The 23,537-nt window shown below is 39.2% G+C and overlaps 1 protein-coding gene across 4 annotated transcripts in view; it reads left to right on the forward strand.

The window, feature by feature from the left end:
• The window catches only part of b4galt2 (UDP-Gal:betaGlcNAc beta 1,4- galactosyltransferase, polypeptide 2), a 207,468-nt gene that overhangs the window by 52,297 nt on the left and 131,634 nt on the right, over positions 1-23,537 (forward strand). The window contains exons 1-3 of one of the 4 annotated variants that reach the window (XM_019348153.2): positions 17,728-17,812; positions 18,006-18,104; positions 18,186-18,262. The exons of 1 other annotated variant lie outside the window; for it this stretch is intronic. In XM_019348153.2, coding sequence (XP_019203698.1) covers positions 17,751-17,812; positions 18,006-18,104; positions 18,186-18,262 — 238 coding nt within the window. In that variant the 5' untranslated portion in view covers positions 17,728-17,750. Of the gene's footprint in view, positions 1-17,727; positions 18,105-18,185; positions 18,263-23,537 lie in introns of those variants that run through there. 2 more of the 4 variants (XM_025900060.1, XM_025900061.1) reach the window with 2 other exon arrangements.

The raw sequence follows: 23,537 nt of genomic DNA on the forward strand, positions 1-23,537 counted from the left end.
AATAATAACTGTGCTGTGAAAGTGTACCCAGGTAGCCAGTGGGTGCATGTACTGTTAATATAGGGTTGGATTCCAATCTTCTATATGCCATCTCTGCATATATTTAATTATTTGTTTTATTCATGTGTTGTAATGACTTCTTTAATATGGCATGCTGTAATTTTCTATTTTCCTCTTTCACGTCATTCTTGTCTTGTACATAATGGAAAACCGCTTCACATCCCACCCCATTATGTATAAGTGTGAACCCCCAGCACATGAATAGTTAAGACGCTGCCAAGCCCAGCAATACAAAAAAATTACCATTACAATTTAATTATGCATGCCAGAGTTAGAAGTGTGCACAGATGAATGGCTGTGGTGGAACATCATGACTAACGGATTAGCATTGTCAGAGATTTGATGTGGATTAGTTAAAAGGATTATTACTAGTTGCGCAGCACCGGCGGACTATGAATAAGGGGTTTGGATATTTTTGGAATTTGAATGAATGGCATGAGCACTTGCTGCCGTACCACTGAGGAAAATGATCTAAAGAATTCACATATGAATAGAAATGTCACCTCGTCCTACTTAATTCTATTTCTGTTGTGCTGCATGTGGTGTCATTGTCTTACCACCACCTACTGCAGACACTGTAGCTCCTTTAAATTTATACCCAACACATCCATGAGATCTTTTATCAAACATTGCAGTTCTAAAACAATGACAGTTACACAGTGGTGATTTAAAAGTCTCATCCTAAATGATGTCAGTTTTAATTAAATGCACTTTAATGCCTCATGTTATTTGAAATAAGCCCAGCAAGATAGAATTAATTTGTCTAATGACTTTTAGAATATATACATAGATTTTATATTTGCACAATAAATGTTGAAAATTTATTTCATCAAATATCTACAATCTGGGACTAAAGGGGACTATTAGAATTACACTTTTTATGGCTCAGTGCATGGAGACGTGAAGTTCAAACAGCATCATAATGGGGAAGAAAGAGGATTTATGTGACTTTCAACGTTGCATGGTTGTTGGAATGTTCCAAAGAAGATCCAGTACCCAGCTGTTGGCAGTTCTCTGGGAAATCACTGCATCAAGCTGATTGGAAGGTAGCAGTAATTCGAATAATAATAATAATAATAATAATAATGCATTGGATTTTTATAGCGCTTTTCAAGGCACCCAAAGCACTTTACAATGACATTATTCATTCACGCTCACATTCACACACTGGTGGAGGCAAGCTACGGTTGTAGCCACAGCTGCCCTGGCTGACAGAAGCGAGGCTGCCATATCGCGCCATCGGCCCCTCTGGCCAACACCAGTAAGCGGTAGGGTAAAGTGTCTTGCCCAAGGACACAACGACCAGGACAGAGAGGCCGGGGATTGAACCGGTGACCTTCCGGTTACAGGTGCCCTTCCCAACCCCCTGTGCCACGGTCACCCCATGAATAACCATGATTATACAAGTTTCTTGGCACACTGCACCCTTTAGTACCAATTGAGCATTGTTTACCGCCCCCAACATGTCCAGCTGGATAACCGCTGCTCATCTACAATCACAATGAACACCGGTGTACCACAAGGCTGTGTGATGAGCCCTTTCCTCTACTCCCTCTTCACCCACGACTGCAGACCTGCTGATGGTTCCAACACCATCATTAAGTTTGCAGATGACACCACGGTGATTGGCCTCATCAGTGACAACGATGAGACCGCCTACAGGGAGGAGGTGGATCGTCTGGCTGAGTGGTGCGACACAAACAACCTGCTGCTTAACACCGAGAAGACTAAGGAGCTCATCGTGGACTACAGGAGGAATGCTGACCCACATCCACCCATCCACATTAAGGGGATGGCTGTGGAGTGTGTGAACAGCTTCAAGTTCCTGGGAGTCCACATCTTCGAGGATCTCATCTGGACGACCAACTGCTCCAAGCTGGTCAAGAAGGCTCACCAGCGCCTCTTCTTCTTGAGGACTCTGAGGAAGAACCACCTGTCCTCAGACATCCTGGTGAACTTCTATCGCTGCACCATCGAGAGCATCCTGACCAACTGTATAACAGTCTGGTACGGGAACTGCTCTGCCTCGGACCGGAAGGCGTTGCAGAGGGCCGTGAAAACTGCCCAGCGCATCGCCGGAGCACCACTTCCTGCCATAAAGGACATCTACAGGAAGCGGTGTCTGAAAAGGGCTGGGAAAATCATCAGAGACCCCAGTCACCCATCACATGGACTCTTCACCCTCCTGCCCTCTGGGAGGCGCTACAGGAGCCTCCGGACTAAGACCACCAGGTACCGGAACAGCTTCTTCCCCACAGCTGTCAGACTCCTGAACTCTGCCTCCTGACATCTGACCCACGTTAAACTCATGGACTGAACATACACACACCCACAACCACCTACACACACACACACACACACAATGGACAACTGTACCCTCAAACACACAATAATAACATGGACTGAACCACCACTCACAACCACTAGCACTTTATATAGCCTCTGTAGAAATTATCCACATATCTCACTTATCTTAACTGCACTACTGTATAGTTCTGTGTAAATAATCATTCTGTACATACAATAATTTTTAATCCTACAACTGTTTATAACTTGCATAGTTCACATTTCTGTATAACTGTATATCTCAGATTTCTGTATAGTTTTTTTCATATTTATATCCTGTTCATAGCTTGTACTCACTACAGCCTGTACATACTTATAGTTATAGAATATTCATAACATACTTCATACCGTGTACATTATAACATACCATAATAGACCCATTTCTGTAATATACTTACATATCTATATTATTGCTAATATATATTGTAATATATCTATATCATGGCTAAAGCACTTCTGGATGGATGCAAACTGCATTTCGTTGCCCTGTACCTGTGCATGTGCAATGACAATAAAGTTGAATTCTATTCTATTCTATTTAAATACTATAATCTAACCATTTTCTGATGGGTACTTCCAGCAGTATAACGCATCATGGCACTAAGCTCAAATCATCTCAAACTTGAACATGATAGTGAGTTCAGTGTCCCCCACATCTCAATTCAAGCTGACAAATCTGCAGTAACTGTGTGATGCTATCATGTCAATATGGATGAAAATCTCTGAGAAATCTTTCCAGCAACTTGTTGAATTTCTTGCCCTAAAGGAAATTCTTAAGGTAAAACAGGGGTCCAAACCAGTCCTAGCAGGATATACCAGTCAGTATATTTTTGCACTATATTTGGATAGTTTGTGGCTGTAATGTGTGCACAGTTCTGGGCTTTCCATGCTGGTTTTCGATCCTAACTGCATATGATGTATGAGATAAGATAATTTATCATATCATTTGACTATTTGTGTTTCATGTTAGGTGTAAGGAAGAATAAAGGCCTCTCGGGTTAATAATTCACCATAGACCAATAGGGGTTTTCAGAGGAACAGACAGAACAAATGAGAGTGGGGAGCACGAAACGAGCGAGGAAAAACGAAAAGATAAGTAGTGGAAGGTTGGGGGAGAGAGATGAGCTGATGATGAACAGATTAAAGTCAAATAAAGGAGGTGGTGTGGAGGAAAAAGAGGTGGGGGATTCTGAGAAGAAAGGGAGGGTGGATTGAAGAAGAGTTTAGTATGCTAGAGGCAACAGCAGTGTGGAGTCTGCGGAGAAGCCACATCCTCTTTGGGATGAATAGATCCATTTAGAGGGTCAGGAGGACACACACACATACGCAGATAAGACGCTAAGTGGATATTTGTTCCAATTGATAACTACTGTGGGTTCATATTCACAACCAGGCTCTTTTCCCTCTTTAATGAGCAGCTGTATTACATAGAAAAAAGAATGAGTGTACACGAGACTCCCCTGTGTCAAAAAACTTTTAATTGGACCATTTCGTGGTGAGATTGTCAATTTAAAAAGTACGCATAAAATTTTGAGTTAAGAAAATTTATCTGGCAGCATGCCCACATAGCTTAATCTTCTTTTTCATCTGTTTTTAATATAAAAGATTCCATGTTACTTTTTCCTGTTTGGAATATTTTACTTTCAGTCCTGTGATGCCATTTGATGATTCATCTTAATAGAGCCGGCTAATGCATCAGCTAACACCTCTATTCAGGCTATTAGGTGACTCACACAATGCCATGGCAAGGGGAAAGAGGCTAAAAGATGATTTATTTAACATGGCACTGCAAATATTTGGACAGCAACGCCATTGTTTGATGTGTCATCTTCCATATGCTTTGAAGGTTTGAAGTTTACTCAGCAGGTCAAACAGACGTCTGGCAGAATAGTTGGATAGCAGTCGAAGTTGTTGTGTGAGCCAAAGATGGGAGAAAGCTGGTAATTGAGTAACTTTGAACATCTGCAGAGGAAATGCTGTTTGAGTAAATGTTCAGGATCATTTTGCAGGTTATGTTTGGGTTTCTTATGGATTCCTGATTCTTTTCAACATGACAGCGCAAAGCAAAAAAAATCAGTCCATCCATCCTCGCTCTTCTGCTTATCCTTCTCAGGGTTGGGAGGGGACTGGAGCCTATCCCAGCTGTCTTAGGGCAAGAGGCAGGGTACACCCTGGACAGGTCGCCAGTCTGTCGCAGTGCTAACACATAGAGACAGACATTCACGGCCGGTGTCCTGCAGGTTTTAGATGTGTCCTTGATCCAACACGGCTGATGCAAATGGCTAAATGACCTCCTCAACATGTCTTGAAGAATATGCTTGCTGTGCAGTTAATTCTGTTAATTGCTTACATTACCCAAGATGCCTGTGGTCCAGTTTTGGTTTGTATAATTCTATAATAATGATTATCTGTCGGTTAATACATTTTTTTAATCTTTGTTTAGAATACATCAATATACTTGGAACTGTTTTTGGTTTTGGTTGATTGGTTTCATTGAGGCAGTGTTGGGTATGACTGTTTTGAGGGGGGTTGTCCATGAAGAACATAAAGAAACTCACTTGTAAGCTTCAGAATTAGTTCAGTATACTGCATTCTCAAGCCAGTGAGAATGCACACAAAATGGCAAAGCATGAGTGCACAGCTTTGGTGTCATCATTGCCACCGTGTCGTGATTGACTGGAGTTTACAGAAGCAATGCTATTGGGATGCGAGATGCTGACATGCATGTCAAACGTGTTGTTGCGGACCTGCACGCTTATAAGAGCGCATCCTCTGATCTAATTGCTCTTGGTAAAAATCTGACTGGACAGAGGTACTATTTGGTCCTCCAACCTGTAATTGTGCCATTCTTGTGCCAGCATCTTTCCCTGCAGCTGTTTCAGCAGGACTGTGCCCACTGCCAGAGTAGTAGAGCATATCCAGAGACTTCCTTGGTCAGGGTTGACTTGTTCATCAGAAGCAGCCACACCCAATCATCTCTGCACAGCTGCAGGCTGCAATCACCCATAAATGGAGAGCTTTTCCTCCATGAACAGAATACTTGCACAATTCTTGTGCAGATGAGTGATTGCTTACATTGCATCCAGAGGAAGGCATATCCTATACTAATTATCTTGTATATGCATACATTATAGTACTGGTTTAAAAATATATGTAAAACACAAACTTACATTTGTTTTTTGATTAGAATATTTTATATGTTATTTAACACTAATTACCATATATCTATGTGTAGACATATCAGGTTCAGCTTGCTTCCTGATTACATTTAAAATTCTTGAGGGATGAAGCTCTCCAACTTTTAGTTATGGTTTGAGAATATTTAGACTTTTCAGACAATCTTATAACGTTAAAAGCCTCCTGTGATTTTCACTGGTCCATTTCTGTCTTTTGAAAAGCTTTGCTAGCTCCTGTCATACTGCAAAGATTCTACTTGTATGCTGACCCGAGGGAATCAGCTTTCATAGCTGAGAGGAATGAGAGAAAAGCATGCTATTAAATGTGCCCCCAGTTTGTGCAGATATAGGCCCATTTTCCATTTCAGAGCTCATAATGCCCAACCCCAAGGTGCTTATGTCATTAAGCTTTAATTGAAGTTGACAGGCCATACTTGATACACACAACCGTCAAGAAAATTCAGGTTTTTCTTATAAACCGATTTGTGAGAGAGTTACATCAATATTAAAACAATACGTAAATAAATGAAACATCAAATCTGATAACAAGTTATCAGTCTGTTCTTTTTTAATTTATCCAAAACAAACTTGCAGTTATTTAAGCAGGAAATAATCACCTCACTGTTGAATTTTACAGACTCAAAGTACTTGTTGGTGCTCGTTTTCTCTCAAGGTACTTTGTTCACAAGCATATTTAAGAGCTACAGGTGCTGACCAAAGTGCTGTGCATCTCAAAGATAATAATAATTACATGTAAAAATAAACCAATAAGTGTCCTGAAAATATTAAATAGAACCACAAGTGAAAAATAATAATAATAAATCCCACTCTGTCTGGTTTTAACCTCTAAAAACACATTTTAAAAATAGCAGCTGTGAGGTCCTGATGTGAAGATGTAGGCTGGTCCACAATTTGGAATACAGTTATTTAAAAACAAATGAGTAACAAAATCAACTCTAAAACTGTCATGCAGTATGGATGATAATTGGATTTTCTTGCTTTTACTAGGTCAGGAGCCAGAGCCAGCATTATTTTGAAGCAAATGCTGTTGAATAAAGACTTCTACATGAGCCCAGATCAGAGTAATGAATAGCAATTTCAATCTTTGAAGCAAAGAACTGGTTTCACCTTTAGAAGTACATTAAGTTGAAGAAAGCTAACTTTAACTACAGTCTGTCATCGTCATGATAGCATCACAGAGTTGCTGCACATCCATGATACCAACCTCCCATTACACCACACCCACAGGTACAGGTAGAGATCTGGTGACTGTGGAGGTCATTTCAGTACAGTGGACTCACTGTCATGTTCAAGAAACCAGTTTGAAGTGATCTGAACTTTGTGACATGGTGAATTAGCCATCAGAAGATGGATACACTGCAGTCATAAAAGGATGGACATGGACAGCAACAATACTCAGGTACAATACTCAGCTTAAAGTGTTGCTAGAAAAGATTCACATACTATTACATCACCACCAGCAACTTGAACAAGTGATGCAGCACGATGGATCCATTCTGTCGTGTAGTTTGTGCAGAAATCGAGAGTCATCAGACCAGGCAACATTTTTCCAATCTTCTATTGCTTAATTTTGATGAGCCAAATAACAACTGTGGCCTCGACTTCCTGTTCGTAACTGACAGGACTGAGAGCCGGTGTGATCGCCCCTGCTGTAGCCAATCTGCGTCAAGGTTCAAAGGGATGCTTGTTCAGATGCTCTTCCCCAGCAAACATGCCCCACTGGGATCCATTCTACAGAAATCCCTCTTGGGTGCCCAAAAGGGCAAAACTGCTGTTGGCCCTGTATGGACAAATGCAATGGGGATGTTGGATAAGTGTGGGTTTGCCCTGCCTGCACAGCCCCACAGTTCACCCACAGCTCCCCAATGTTGGCCCACATTGGAATATTTTCTGGGTCTGCATACTTTGGTAGAAACATGAGGTTATCTATGTTACTGTTGCCTCTCTGTCAGCTCAAATGAGTCTGTCCATTTTCCTCTGACCCCTGGTGTCAACAAGGCATTTTCACCCAGAGAACCCCTGCTTACTGGATATTTTCTCTTTTTCTGGCCATTATCTGTAAACCTTAGAGATGCCTGTTTGGGAAATCCCAGTAGATCAGCAGTTACTCAGACCAGCCCATCTGGAACCCATAATGTCACATTCAAAGTCACTTAAATCACGAAATCTTGATTTGAACTTCAGAAAGTCACCTTAACCTTATCTACATACTGCACCTGAATGAACTGAGTTGCTTCTTTGTAACTGTACTATATAATGTATATATGTACTATACTAATAACATGGCCTGTGAGAGTAGATTTGCATAGTTGGTGAATAAAGTATGTTCTTTTTCTAAAAGGTAGTGTAATGTGTTTGAAGACTTAGAAATTGTGGCCCTCTAGAGGATCCTGCATGTCTGTATAATAATCAGTCAAATGGAACAGTGCTAGTGTAAGGGAGGTAATGATAATAAATGGTTACTGTTTGTAGTGGTGATAAAGATGACAAAGAAGGAGTTACATAAAGTTAATGACACGTTTTATTCCTCATTTGAATGATGCAGTACCCTCAAAAATACATGTTTTCAGCTAAATGTGTTTTTCTTCGTGGCTCTTCTGTCAACAACATTCAAATATATTTGGAGAGCCTGAAATTCCACCAAGAAATAAATTATTAAAATCTAGCAAAAATTCTTGCTTTTTTTGTACTTGAACACAACCAATAAACACCACTTTCCTCTTGATATCTCAGCTTACTTGTCAAGTTCCTTTCCAGCCTTTTTATGTTGGACTGTATCTTTATGAGGATTTGGATTGGGATATGACTCCCCAGGGGTGCTGAATTACTGTTAGACAGCATTGCCTACATGATTAGCTGAAGGAGTGTACGGCTGTGTGATTCATCAAACCTGTTTCCATGCCCCATGTTGCTGCCTGAGTGCCTGAAAGGAAGGCAAGTAACGCTTCATCTGCTCTGGATGAAATCACAATTCATTAATGAAATGACAGGAGACACAAACGTTTCATCATTTCAGATCCACAACGGAGAAGATCTACCTCCCCAAAAACATTCAAACATGAAGATACCAGATCTTTTTTTTTTTTTTTTTAGATTTTTGACTGTCTCAAAAATAGCAATTAAAAGATGACTTCTGTACCTGTAATCAGTATCTGTTCTAGTTTGATGAATCAAGAAGAAATTAACGTATAAGGTACAAAGCTGATGCAACAATGTTTGATGCCTACAGATGTATTATGTCAATTTATTGTCTTTTTTAATATATTTACTAAAAGTGTGACCATGTAGGGTTTGTTGTTGTGAGGTTTGTTGTTGTGTTTTTTGTTGAAATGCTACAGTTGCCTTGTGTGGATTTCTCTTATAGTAGGCAATCGCACAATACTTTACAAACAATACAACAGAATATCACATGCTGCTGCACACTTCTGACAATATGGATGTTGGGATGTCATTTTTAAAATCACTATATTTTGGAATTTATATGATCTATAATTCTGTGTGAAGTAGGAAGTCAAGAAAAATCTCTATATGGTGAATTAAAGAGAGACTAAGAGTTTTGACAGCCCGATAGGAAAGCAGTCACCACAAATTAAGTGTATCCAGGGTTAAGAGCCAATTTCTAAATGTAACCATATACTAACTCCAGGACACCAAATCCTGTGAATAAAATAAAATGTAAGCTAGCCATAATCAAAGAATGTAACACTCCTGCTGATCATGTGTTTCTACCCAGCGTGAACGGCTCTTTTCAGTTCGCCTCAATGATGTTTTGAATGTTGAACTTCAATCAAACTTATGTAAGCTGCTGTAACTGGAGTGTATAGCAATTCTAATTAAGTAGTTTATTATGGCTGCTCCATCTTTTGGCATTCTTCCTTGAAAATATTTAAAACTGACCTGTACCACGCTGTCTGCTCTGATCTTCACTGCATATCAAGCATTTTGTCACCAGCAGTCGCTGTCTGTGGTATGTGTGCCTTTATGTTCAGCTTTATATAAGAGCACAGCCAATTCTTCCTCTGGAGATAGCCTCATTACCCACTCTGCCAGTCATGCAAAGACACACATACAGGGATACAGCGCATACTGTAGCTGCAGACATGCTGTCATGCTTGGCATGCGCACAAAAACAGGCTCATGCATGTAAACACGCTTGCTTTTACAGATGCGCAGTTTGCATTTGGATCATCTTAATGGCGTAGGCACACACAAACACGCCATTGTCAGTCGACCTCAATTTAGCAAAGAGGTATTTTGGAGCTGTTCACTTTCCACATAATAGCTGAAGTCCTGAGACCCAACGTCCACTTTTACCCTCTTACCTTGGCTGCTCCCAGGGTCCCTTCTCTGTGTGTGTGTGTGTGTGTGTGTGTGTGTGTGTGTGTGTGTGTGTGTGTGTGTGTGTGTGTGTGTGTGTGTGTGAAAGTGTCAGCTAGACACACTGAGATCCAATTACAACTCCTCAGTCTCTCTTCAGTTACCTGTGAGAAGTTCATATAGGCCATTCTTTCTTTCCCCAAGACAAATGCACAAACACACACACACATGCTCTCACACACAGACAGTGAAAAATCAATGCACTGAACAATCCAGATAGTTCCCCTGAGTTCTTGTAGGCTTCAGGTTCAGGTAGTTGTTATTTAAAAGTTTGGTCTCTTGTTAATAAAAGCATTGCATGTTTGTGCTTTCCTTTATTTATTTCCTTATTTTCCCACCAGCTGAGATTTTTCTGCATTTAGTCTTAACCCTGAAGCATAACCAAAGAAACAAGCATTACCCCCTCATGACTTCAGGACTATATATATTCTTCTCGCAGGTAGAAGCTAAAGGAGCATTTAAACATTAGTGCTGTTGTTATGCTGCACTGTTGCATAATCTTGAAGTAACACACGTAGAAGCTTGATGTTTTACTAATCCTAATCTGAAAGTATATTGCTAGTTTTCTGCTTAAATTGAAGAACAGGTTTAATTTTCCTAATAACCCAGAATTCATTGCAAACATTCAGCCTCCTCTGATACCATGTGACGCCCCCATTTTCACACATGGGCAACAGAATATAAGATGCACATTAGCTGGCCACAGTAAAACTCCCTGAGCGATGCTGCTGCACACCAGTGTGGCAGCTCAGACTGTATCATCCTCATTACTGATGCTGGTTTATAATGCCCTGCCACGTACTTCTTTTTCATTACAGCATCTTTCAGATCTGCTGGCTCATACAGCTTAGCTTTGTCTCTGGCATAAAGTGGTAAATTTTCACATATTCTACTTTATTAGTTACTTTATCGACCTTTAAAGTCCAGCGCTTGTTTCAGCCTGTCTGTGGTTTAACTGTTTTTCCTTGTCTTATTCTATGACAGTAAATTTAAAATCAACCTCTTTGTGGACTAAAAAGTTACTCCAAAGTAGAATCTCCCCCAAAAACAGCATTTTCTCCAGTGGCCACTTGAAGTTGACTCAAAAAGAGAGTCAGCGCATATTGAGTCCTTTGTTAAAACGGCCAGTTTCATGGAAGAAATAAACATGTTTATATCTGGTACAAAAATGTTCTTTATAGCTAATTTCCTTCTACATAGCAGGCATTATTTTTAAATAATGCTTTGCAGTTCACACATTTAATAAACTAGTACATGCCCATGCTACAGTGCCTAAATACAGTAGATATGATTGCATAATTTGATGTAATGTAATCTTGATAGTTTAAACATCACAATTTGGAAATATCAAAAATTAGTATATTCTATGTTTGATAAATTAGATGTTCCTGATGTTAAATTAAAATTATATTGTGCTTTTATAGGATGACATGAGTCAGGAGTCAGCCCCTGTTAGAGTGCCTAAATTTATTTATAAAATTAATTTATTAATTTATAAAAGAATTTTAGCCTATTGGTATGTGGTTGATAGTCAACATGATGACATCATAATATATCATGCATAATTTATGGTTTGTGAATATAAATTAGACTTTACTGTCATTAAATAATAGATGTTATAGGTGCATACATGGTATAAATGGGTCACCTTTGCCCATGGGTAGGTGGTTGCTAAGCAACATGGTGCATTAAAATATTTGATATACAGGGTGGGCCATTTATATGGATACACCGTAATAACATGGGAATGGTTGGTGATATTAAAGTCCTGTTTGTGGCACATTAGTATATGTGAGGGGGCAAACTCCTCAAGATGGGTGGTGACCATGGTGGCAATTTAGAAGTCGGCCATCTTGGATACAACTTTTGTTTTTTCAATAGGAAGAGGGCCATGTGACACATCAAACTTATTGGTAATGTCACAAGAAAAACAATGGTGTGCTTGGTTTCAACGTAACTTTATTCTTTCATGAGTTATTTACAAGTTTCTGACCACTTATAACATGTGTTCAATGTGCTGCCCATTGTGTTGGATTGTCAATGCAACCCTCTTCTCCCACTCTTCACACACTGATAGCAACACCGCAGGAGAAATGCCAGCACAGGCATCTAGTATCCTTAGTTTCAGGTGCTGCACATCTCGTATCTTCACACCATAGACAATTGCCTTCAGATGACCCCAAAGATAAAAGTCTAAGGGGGTCAGATCAGGAGACCTTGGGGGCCATTCAACTGGCCCACGACGACCAATCCACTTTCCAGGAAACTGTTCATCTAGGAATGCTCGGACCTGGCACCCATAATGTGGTGGTGCACCATCTTGCTTGAAAAACTCAGGGAACGTGCCAGCTTCAGTGCATAAAGAGGGAAACACATCATCATGTAGCAATTTCAAATATCCAGTGGCCTTGAGGTTTCCATTGATGAAGAATGGACCCACTATCGTTGTACCCCATATACCACACCAAACCATCACTTTTGTTGTTCCAACAGTCTTGGAGGGATCCATCCAATGTGGGTTAGTGTCAGACCAATAGCGGTGGTTTTGTTTGTTAACTTCACCATTCACATAAAAGTTTACCTCATCACTGAACAAAATCTTCTGCGTGAACTGAGGGTCCTGTTCCAATTTTTGTTTTGCCCATTCTGCAAATTCTGTGCGCTGATCTGGGTCATCCTCGTTGAGATGCTGCAGTAGCTGGAGTTTGTAAGGGTGCCATTTGTGAGTAGCTAATATCCGCCGAAGGGATGTTCGACTAATGCCACTCTCCAGTGACATGCGGCGAGTGCTACGCTGTGGGCTCTTGCTGAATGAAGCTAGGACAGCCACTGACAAGCAGTTTGCTAACTGTAGCATGGGAGATGGGTGGTCTCGTAGGGTGTCTTGCATTGAAATCTGCTGCAATGACCCGGTTACTGCGTTCACCAGAGATCTCCAAAAGTTGAATCTGTTCATCTGGACGTAGCGTTTTGTGGGAGAAACGTTTCGTCACTCATCCAAGTGACTTCTTCAGTCTCAGCTGACTGCAGGTTTCCCCAAACCTTATAAACAGTACATTTGCATAATGACTGAAACCAGCCCACTGAGGGAACAATGGGCTGTGAGGTCAGTGAGGTCAGTTCCTTAATCATAAGGACCAGAGATCAACACAATTTCGATCCGCTCCTCACGTGTTAACCTCTTCGACATGTCAATGGCTGTGAACAAAGAGAAACCTGTAAATAACTCATGAAAGAATAAAGTTACGTTGAAACCAAGCACACCATTGTTTTTCTTGTGACATTACCAATAAGTTTGATGTGTCACATGGCCCTCTTCCTATTGAAAAAACAAAAGTTGTATCCAAGATGGCCGACTTCTAAATGGCCACCATGGTCACCACCCATCTTGAGGAGTTTGCCCCCTCACATATACTAATGTGCCACAAACAGGACTTTAATATCACCAACCATTCCCATGTTATTACGGTGTATCCATATAAATGGCCCACCCTGTAGATAAGAACCTTCACAGGCTCATTAGGGGTCTCTCTGATCTGAGCAGCAGGTGGAAATAGACACCTATGTATCTCCACTGTATTTATGCCTTTGACAACATTTTTTTTATGCAATTACTTTACATTAAAAATATTGCATTTTTTATTTATGTTAGCACTAATTAGCAGTTATCTATGTCTGTGTGCATTGTACCACTACTGTCTATGGATGCAGCTTGCTAATCAAGTTCCAATAATTAGCTCAAAACATAGCGTGCCACCCTGTTGTCCAAATAAATCACTTCTGGCTCAAATCAAAATACTCAAGGCTTCAAAACAGGAGTGCATAGTAATAGGATGGAGTGGTAATCTTCTGTCAAGCTTACAATGTGCTTTTTTAAATATAACTAAAAACAACTGTATAAATGAAATAGTTAAAAAGTTAAATTAGTGTAAATTAGTGTGTAAGACACCTGGACAAATTATTCTCATTGATATGAAACAAACATTCTGTTAATGTAAGTAACATTTCTTCAACTTCTCCTGCAACTATCAGTTTAAACTAACTAAAGATCATCATGAACTAATCAATACAGCAGCACTTCAGTTCCAACAACATATGCTCTCATCTCATCCCATCTGATCTCCTAACAAGGGAAATTAAAACTCTGTTTGCCCTTCATGCTCCAGTTTGGAAAGACGATCTGCATTAGGTGCATTTCATCATAATGACATCATCTGACCGTGCTTTGTATGAATGTGTCAGAGTAAATTAGAGCTCACATAACTAAGCAGTCATCTCAGAGATAAAATCAAAAGTTGAGGCAGTTTAATGCGCCGTATTCCTGAAATCTCTGATCTGTCAGAGCTTGTAGCTGCCATGTAGACAGTTCTTTTTTTATAGGACCTTATCTCTTTCTGTTTAAGACGCCTGATACTCATGCAAATTATCTCAGCTGTATCTTGTACTTTAAAATATATGTTGTATCTCATGTCATCAAGTTTCAAGCCATTGTCAGCTGTTAGGGCGTAGCTAGATGGAGCGACTGCATCCAAACTATCTCTTAAACCGCTCAAGTTTTCTGTACCCCTGCCAGCAAAATTCACTTTCCCTCCTGCTGGGCCTCGAGCCTTGTTTTTTTTTTAATTTTCTGAAGCCTTCATGTTCCCTGTGGATGATCAGCCACTGTTGTTTGACAGTTGCCTCTGACATGTGCAACATTGTTTAATCTGAAATTAGCCCATAACATGCTGGCAGCTGGGGGTGGCGGTTGTTGTTGTCATATTAAAATTTTTACCACCATGAGCAGAGCAGTTCAGACAGCAGGTCCGGCTGGTCTGGCATTTGAGTTGATGAGAAGTGATAAAGCTTAATGAGTGCAATTTGGAAATAGCTTTCCAAAGCCTTCGATGGTAGCTAAAATGTAATATTGAAATTGGATTTGTTTAGAATTTAAAGTTTTAGAAATGGGCAAACATTTGTTCAGTGATAAGCACCAATATGTGCAGAGGACCTGCATCTCCTTTTGGGAGTCAGCCTACGGGTTCAGTGAAAGGAAAAAAAAGAAGCTGCTGTATCAGTAACTGCGCTGTTTCTAGGAAAATGAGCCTGAATAACAAAGAAAATGAATAACTGGTCACTTTATTATCACTGCTGGAAAAATAGTCAAACAACTTCTTAGACATTAGGATGATAAGTTCTGATTACTTTCTTCCTATTACTAGTTTAACTTGTTTTGTTGAATCAATTGTGTCAAACCTCTAAATATTCATTTTATTGTTATGTATGAAAAAGTAAAGCCATCAAGGTTTATATTTGACGAGCTAAAAAAGCTCATGTTTTAAATTTGAATGACATATGAATTTAAAAAATGGCAATGAATGGGTTATTTAAATGAATTTCATATAAATTATATGTCACTCAACTAATTGCTTTGAATTATGTTATGCATTTTCCTCCCATTAATTAGCATCTATGCCCATGTGTGTTGCATTCACAGTCCCCAAACAGACTGCTTTAATTAAAAATAAATAAATCAATTATATATATATATATATATATATATATATATATATATATACATAAAATTGGTTAATCAGCTAATTGCTTCCACAGCAATTCCCATAAAACTATATACACAGACAGGTTGCCTTTACAAATTCAGAAGCAAAAAAGAGTAAGACTGTCTTATTGCTGTCACTTTATGTAGGTTAGATATGCACAATGTTGTGTTTTTAGCAAATGCCTGTCTAAAAACTTTGTATTCATTGGAAGTATTTCCATCTTTCCAATAAACATGAGCCTCACATGTTTTTAGGCCATGTCTGCACCGCACTGCCATCTCCTCCTAAAGGAGGACTTAATGTGTCAAGTAATTTGACTGTTTGCATGATGCAAAAAATAAAAACGAAATCCAAAAAAGCAATGTAAAAAAGCACAAAAAAGCACAAAGGCTGAATATGACATTTTTATATTATATTATATCAAAGATTTGCAATTGCACCGTTCGAAAAACTTTGGAAACCCAGACTATCGAGAGGGGTGGTCATTTGAAGCTCTCCACATCATCGCAGGCAAAGCTCAGGCTGCCAGGCTGATTAAGGCCTCATTTAAATATAAATGCTATATACTGGACATCTGTTAAAGCCAGTACATTTAAAGGATTTGTTGGCACCCTCCAGGCACCCTGTTAAAACCGTCTCTTTTGATGAGCCCTTTAAAATTCAGCTGAGTTGTGGATAAAATGAGTCTTTGTATGAGTGTGTGTTAGTGTGGGTCAGAGGAATAAAAGGGTGAACTAGCTTTCGAAACAAAACCGTAACATTTGATAGACCTGCAGTTTCTGTTATTATTATTTGTTCTGTTTTTACATCTGTTTTGTTTAATGGTTATTTTTCATTTTTGAAACCAGTAAAGACAAAAAAATTGGAAGATTTTTTTTGTAGTCTAAAATGTTAGACCACTAGCGCTTTTCTTGATAAACGATGTAATGCTTCTTAATGACAGTGAATTCAATAATAAAAACAATAACTGACAGACAAAGATAAAACTCCCATATTGAGATGTTGTCTTTTTTATGATCTGTTTTATTCAAACATTCAGCTCATCGACTGACGTGTTTGTGTTAGAGAGTAGAGAGGAGATCTGAAACGACACACACAGATGATGTGCCGGGCCTTGTGACATTATTATGATCTTCTTATACACTTCATCCAGCTTTAGGTAATTAAACTTAATCTTTTTTATTCATCCTGTCTGGCTGCCCTATCAATTCTTACATTTATGCAGTAAGAAAAACAACAACAAAAATATGGGATGAACCTAAAGATACAATTCTTTATTAAAAAGTCATTTTAAATCACTGAGAGGTTGCTGGTGGGCTGTTTATTTTTAATGTCACCATGTATTTTGTTAACTGGACATGCACAGACTGAAGTGTTAATATTGAGTAACCTACTAATATTATGGCTACATTAGCATAAGCATTCATATCATTTAAACTAGTGTAAACATTCTAGCCTATGGAACATAACTGATTTCACAATGGTCATAGTAGCTGTCTTAAAAAAAGTAGAAATTAAAGTAAATAAATAAAAGGCAACATATATTTAAAAAATTGCAAAGCAGAGCATCTCCATCCTCCACACTTACTTCCTTTTTTATCAATGAGCTGGACTGGAGCTATCAGGGCACTAGTTGCCATCATCCCATGTCAGGGATATAAATACCCACGAAAATACCATAGCATCTATTAGGTAGAGCAAAAAACTGTATTTTTAAGTAATGCTGTCCTTCTGGCGACTTATCGTCATATTTTTTTGTCAGGGTTCTGGGTCTTTGTGACCCAGCATTTTGAGTTCTTGTATTTTTATATTATGGTTTATGTTCTGAGTCCTTGGTTGTACTGTTTTGATTATTGTCCCTTCCCTAGGTTTCAGTTATGGCTGTCAAGGGTTTAGTTCTTAGGTTTTGTGTGATGGCTTCCCTGTGTTCCGTGTTGTGTCTACTGTGCCTTTCTCTCCCATGTTTCAGGTCCCTATGCTGTCTCCCCAGTCTGTTAAGTTTACATGTCTAGAGTTCAGTCGGTGTGTTTCCTGTTTTACTTTGAAGGTACGGGTCTCATGTCATTGTTTCTAGTTTTGCTTCCCTTGTCTCGTCCAATCTAATTACTCTTAGCTGTGCTCTCCTTCTGTGTCTCATTTCCCTCGTTATCCCTCAGTGTATTTAAGCCCTGTGTTTCTCTTTGTTAGTGTCGTGTCCTTCTGTCACAAAACGGCTGCGTGCAGGCAGGAAATGGACCCAAACAAAAAGCTCACCGAGACAAACGTGAAGTCCAAAGCACTGCTTTATTGCAGGTGTGGAGGTAAAACAAAGAACAAAACTAAACTGGGAAACTAATAATAACACACTCATAGAAGACGCAGGGAGAATAAAACACAGCTATGAGGGAGGATGCGAAAGTTAGGAGTGGCAGAAAAGTATGTGTGGGTGGTGCAGGACATCAACGATCTGCTCTCAGCCCTCTATTGTTTCCTTGGTGATGGACAGGTTGACTGATGAGGTCAGGCAGGAGTGCCTGTGGATTATGATGTTTGCAGACGACACTGTGATTTTACGTAAGAGTGTCGAGCAAGCAAAGACAGTACCGTAAGTATCAGTACAAGTATTTAAACAAATATCTAATCCAATCATTTTAATATGGATGTCAGTATCAACATTTTTTGACAGCCTAGTAAGAATAGACTACAACACTCGTAGGCCTATCCTGCCCCCTGCTGTTCTGGAAGAATTGCAGCTAATGTACTGTAAGTATATGTTCTGGTGACATTCCTACTCTGCTTCTGTGTAAGATTGTAACTTTATCTGTAATGTGAGTATATTCCCTTTCCCATATTGCTGCTTACAGGGTTTGACTACGCACAACAAGCATTCAATGCGGTTATATAAAAATTTCAGTGATCCTTTTGTGGTATAAAAAAGTATAGGAATTTTCTTGTATATTGTCTATTGAGAATAAAATAAGGGCAAGCTTGAATCCTTTTCAGCTTTCTTTTTTAGTTTTGGTAAATATGAAAGATTAAAAAGAACATTTAAGAAGCATTAACATTTCATAATTCCAATGGTAAGACTTCTCTATATACTAAATTAGCCCCAAAAAGATGATATTCATCAAAGTATACATCCAAAAAACTTTTGTTTTTATCATGTGCTTGAGAGCTTTGTCACTTTTGCTAAAAATGACTAATGTTGGCTTTCTTGGGGCTCAACATATTGGCTTAATAGAAGCATTGTTTAGGCGCACTTTTTGCTTCCTTTTAATATGCTGCAGAACAAAGGCAAAGTCCAAATGAAAGGGCTTACAGTGCTGCAGGGTTGACGTCTCTGTGTCTTTGAGATATTCCCAATTTATGTTGCATATATTTGGCAGCATTTTAAAAGGCACCATATTTTCCCCACTATTGTCATGGTGTTCAATGCTTTTCACATATGGCCAGGTCTACATTGTTCTGCAGTGTGGGCAGGCAGCAGAAGCTTAAGTGATGATTTGTCACCTCGTCCTACGTCTCATTGTGCTCTATATCTCTCTCTATTGACAGAGGGGCTGGCAGATTTAGCTTCACACATAATTTAAACCTGACAAACAGCATGTTGTAATTCTTGTTTTTTTTTCCATCTTGGCTGTAGATTCACCTGCATACATGTTATTATTTATTATTTTTTAATCATTTTAGGGTTAATATTGCAGTATTAAAGCAGATGTTTGTGTTCTAATCTCTAAATAAAAATGCTGTGGGATGAGAAATATTCTCCACTTAAGCATGTGGAAACCATCCTATCACAAATGCACTGAGCACTAAAGGATACTGGATCTAAAGGATTTTTTTTTTTCCCCAAAAGCTGTTTTTCAGGCTATTGAGAGAAGATCCAGTGTGGTATATTACCATGGTACCTGTATTTAGGTCACTGCTTTGAACTGTAAAATACCTCTATCTTTCCCTCTGTTTCACTCCTGTGCACGCATATACTGCACATATGTACAGCATGCATACAGATTCACATGTGTTGTTTCATGCCACGGGGGGATAGACTCTGTGGAGGCCTCCCTGAGCGGTAGCTCCAGTAATCAGTAGCAACAGCAGCAGCAGGCAGGATGAAACTGTTCAAGAGTCTTAACCACAGTTCCAAACCAGTGACTGTATATACAGAATATATATTCATAATCTGCAGCACCATCCCTCTTCTTGTCTTGCATTTTATGACACAAACCACAAACCAAACACAAACCATAAGCAGCATCCATTCACCTGTAAAATAAAAGTTGCACTATTGGAAATATGTTGATTTCAGAAGTTTCACTGCTGTTCCATGGACAAGTTGGACGCTTGCAAGCTACAGGTGACTGTGGCAACAACAGAAATCACTCACCAAGTGGTTGGAGAACACACATCTTTTTTTCCCCGTTACTAAAGTCTTAGTTGACTGATCAGTGAATGTAAGCTGTCGGTGCAGCATAATCACACTGTCTCACAGCTGCACCAGCTGACACTCATTATCGCATACAGTAGATGGAAAACGTGATTCTTCATAAATCAATCAAGACAGACCATCCTGCTGCTGTAGTTACTAGTTGGAGTACAAAATATATTTAAAAATAGTCAAAAAACAGTTCTAGACAATAGTACTGCTTATCAGCACTTATTGTAGGATGAAACATTAACTTCTTCCCTGCTTTTTGAAATTCATAGCTTCAGTAAGAGTGATTGAGCTAGAGCTGAGTGTGACAAACAGAGCAGGGAATCCAAAAAGTGTGGAGACATGTACCACAATGTTGGGGTTTGGCTTCTCTGTATGTTTTATGATTTTGCATTAGGATGAAACACAGAGGATAAGAAGGCTACTGAGTTAGCAGTTTATTTACACATTAAAAAGGTGCCACGGGGCCAAAACTAATAACAGATGCTACTGAGTTATAACTGAGCTAAATATACTGAATTGAATAGATGATATTTAGTTGAGGATGGAATGAGACTGGGGCTCTGGACTTTTGGGCTTGGGACTTGTCGACACGCGAGCCAAAAATGTCTAGTTTGGAAATAATTCTCGTTTCCTCTGCTCCAGTTAGGCAGAGATACTGGATGAGCCTTGTAGCATTTGGACTGGGACTTAGCCATCTGTGTGTGCAGCACTGTTGTTACTGTGCCATGACTCCTCTGCCTGAGTCTGCATATTGTCTGCTCTGGTTTATTGTGTTCTGGTGCTCTGTGTTGCCTCATGTATCTTTTCTACAATCCGGTAAATACAAAGCTTTAAGTTCAAACTGAGTTGTGAATAATTAAAATCAAATAATAAAAGAGCTTAATTCAAACAAACATCCAAAGAACTGAAGCAGACCTGCAAAAATCAGTCATGTAGTTGATCGAAAGAACATAAACCCAGTAATAATTTGATAATTAAAAAGTGATAAACGTTTATTTGGTTTCCGCTTGGCAAATGTCACTCTGTGCTGCAGTTATTTGTCAAGTATTTGTGGCTTTTTCAGCAAAAAGTAAAAGCCCAAAGCAGAATAAGAGATGCTGGTCAACAACGGGTTTGTTGATAAAGGTGAAAGAAGGTGGATTTGCAGGCTGACTAAGCCGTGCTTTGCAGTGAATGCAAAAAGTGGAGCGGAGATGGAGCAGGTGGTCAAGCAATAGAGTCAGACTGACAGTTGGAGGTTGGAAGTGAACTTGACAGAAGAAGAGTGGGCAGGCACACTGATGAAGTCGAGCAACCGGGAAGGCCGGAAAAACTTTGACACTGAGAGAATCGAGTTAACACATGGAGAATAAATCATCCAAGTCCCTTCAGACGCTGCAAAGCTATTTGAGGCAAAATTTTGTTTTGGGACTGTACACAAAACATTGACTTGATTTGGGTGAGACAAAGCAGTCGAAAACGTTTCTGTTTTTTTATTTTTTTTTTTTATCTTGAGACCATCGAGAGCAATAATAATGTCAGGGTTCCTATAAGATGAATTCACACAGTTAAGAAAATAAATACCATCTTGTGCACTGTGGCTGTTTAGACAGTCCATTTATGATCTCTCAGCAGTTAACTTATACTCAAGATAAAATACTCAAAAAGACTAATGTGCAAAAATGGTTTTCATCATGAAGTGAAAAGTGTTTCCGTGCTCGCTGTGAACTGCGACTTCCTGCATGTTGACACCCTGCTATTACATAAGGATGATTATCTGTCATTTTAAGTAATCCTAGCGAGTATCGATATCATAAGCTCCTTAAAAGGCTACAAACTGTGTCCACCGCTGAGACGAAGCATATAAATTGTGAACTGTGTGCTCAGCTGTATTTATTCTTCAAAATACAGGAAATTTTGCCCATTTTACTTGGAAAGTAATGAGGCTGAGCTTTTATTCATGGACCGACAAACTCAGATTTTCATTTATAACAGTCTACAACATGAATTGAACAGAGGGAGAGAGAAAAATCTCAGAGGATTGGCTGTAATATTTTAATAAAACTTAACCACCAAAGAGTGATTCTGCTAATGTTGAACTGTCGAAAGAGAGGGAAAATTAAGCAACAGCATAACTACTCGAATATTGTTTTTCTTTTTTTTTCTGTTTTGAGTGAAGCAGCATATCAAATATGAACACCAGTGACAGTGTGGTGGATGTGATCCTTGCAGTTGGGCCATGTAATCCCACAGAGAGACTTTCACTGAGATAAAACTGTCACTTCTGCCAGTCTCTTTGGCAGAAGGAATCCAGCTGGACGAAGCTCTGAAATGTAATTTAGCTACTTGCACACAAAAAAAGTTATTAAATTGTGGAGTCAAGAAGCCGTGATGACATATGGAGGCTAGCAGTTAATTTGAAGGACTGCTGTAGTTTTTCAAGGTTAATTAATTGTATTTCACATCATAAAAAGAATGCATGATAATCTGGCATATATGATCACACCAACACTGCGTGGTTGCAAAATGATGATGCCAACAGTACGTAGTTCTTCTTTTCTTATTATCATTACTAATAACCATGAGTCCATCCATCGATCTATTTTCTTAACCACTTATTCAACCTGGGTCTAAAGCCCATCTCAGCTGTCACTGGGTGACCAACACAGTGTTATTATCATTATTATTATTATTATTATTATTATTATTAGTAGTAGTAGTAGTAGTAGCAGTAGCAGTAGCAGTAGTAATAGTAATGCATTGCAAAGGTGTTGTGTGCCCCAACCTCTGAATTGCAAGGTGGTTGCACAGGTTGCCTGGTGGGAAGCAACCTGTCTCCAAAGAATCACAGTCTGACTCAGTCAGCAGTTGATTTGCCATCACATTGCAATCAGTCCGACTCAGTCTGTGCCGATAAGCACAACTCACGCGATGTATCTCTACAGTAGGGAACTCGTCTGAACTGGTTTCCAACTGATTGGATTCTGGTTAAATTCATATATTAAAGAAAGGCTGTGGAGTGTTTATATCATTTTGCCATCCTGCATTTATTATGTGACTATTTGGATTTCTGTTTCAAATCAATTAGTTTTTGGTTAGATTTTAAAAGTAACTGGCTTAGTGTGAATTTCTGTGTACGCTGATGGCAACAGAAAGCAACAAATCAATGATTTATCAAGTGATCGCCATGTTATCACAAACAGACTGGATGCAATTGTCAGCTTAACCCCTTCAATCACCAAACTGATTGCAGAGTGTTTGCAGAGTGCTTCTGTCTTTTTGCTGTTTAATGGCTGTCCTGATGCACCAAAGTCCTTTTATGAACCGCAACTGACCGCAAGAGTTTGTAGACCTGGTCACCGTTTTCAAAAGCAACCATTTCAAAGGCTACAAGATTACAAGCTCATCGCTCACATTTGCAATAATTTGGTTTTGTCACGGTCTCCACTGTTTTCACTAGTGTGTCTGTAGCATTAGCTGTCTTACCTCTAACTGCTCACAAATCAGGATATCCTGGGGTTAGCAGTAGATGACCACAACTAACCAAAAAATGAAAGCAGATTTAATTGACTAATTTAATTTGTGGGTATTTAAGGTGTTCAGATTTTGAGTAGTTGTTCATTT

The sequence above is a fragment of the Oreochromis niloticus genome, linkage group LG18 (genome assembly GCF_001858045.2).
Source record: "Oreochromis niloticus isolate F11D_XX linkage group LG18, O_niloticus_UMD_NMBU, whole genome shotgun sequence".
Classification (NCBI taxonomy): Eukaryota; Metazoa; Chordata; class Actinopteri; order Cichliformes; family Cichlidae; genus Oreochromis; species Oreochromis niloticus.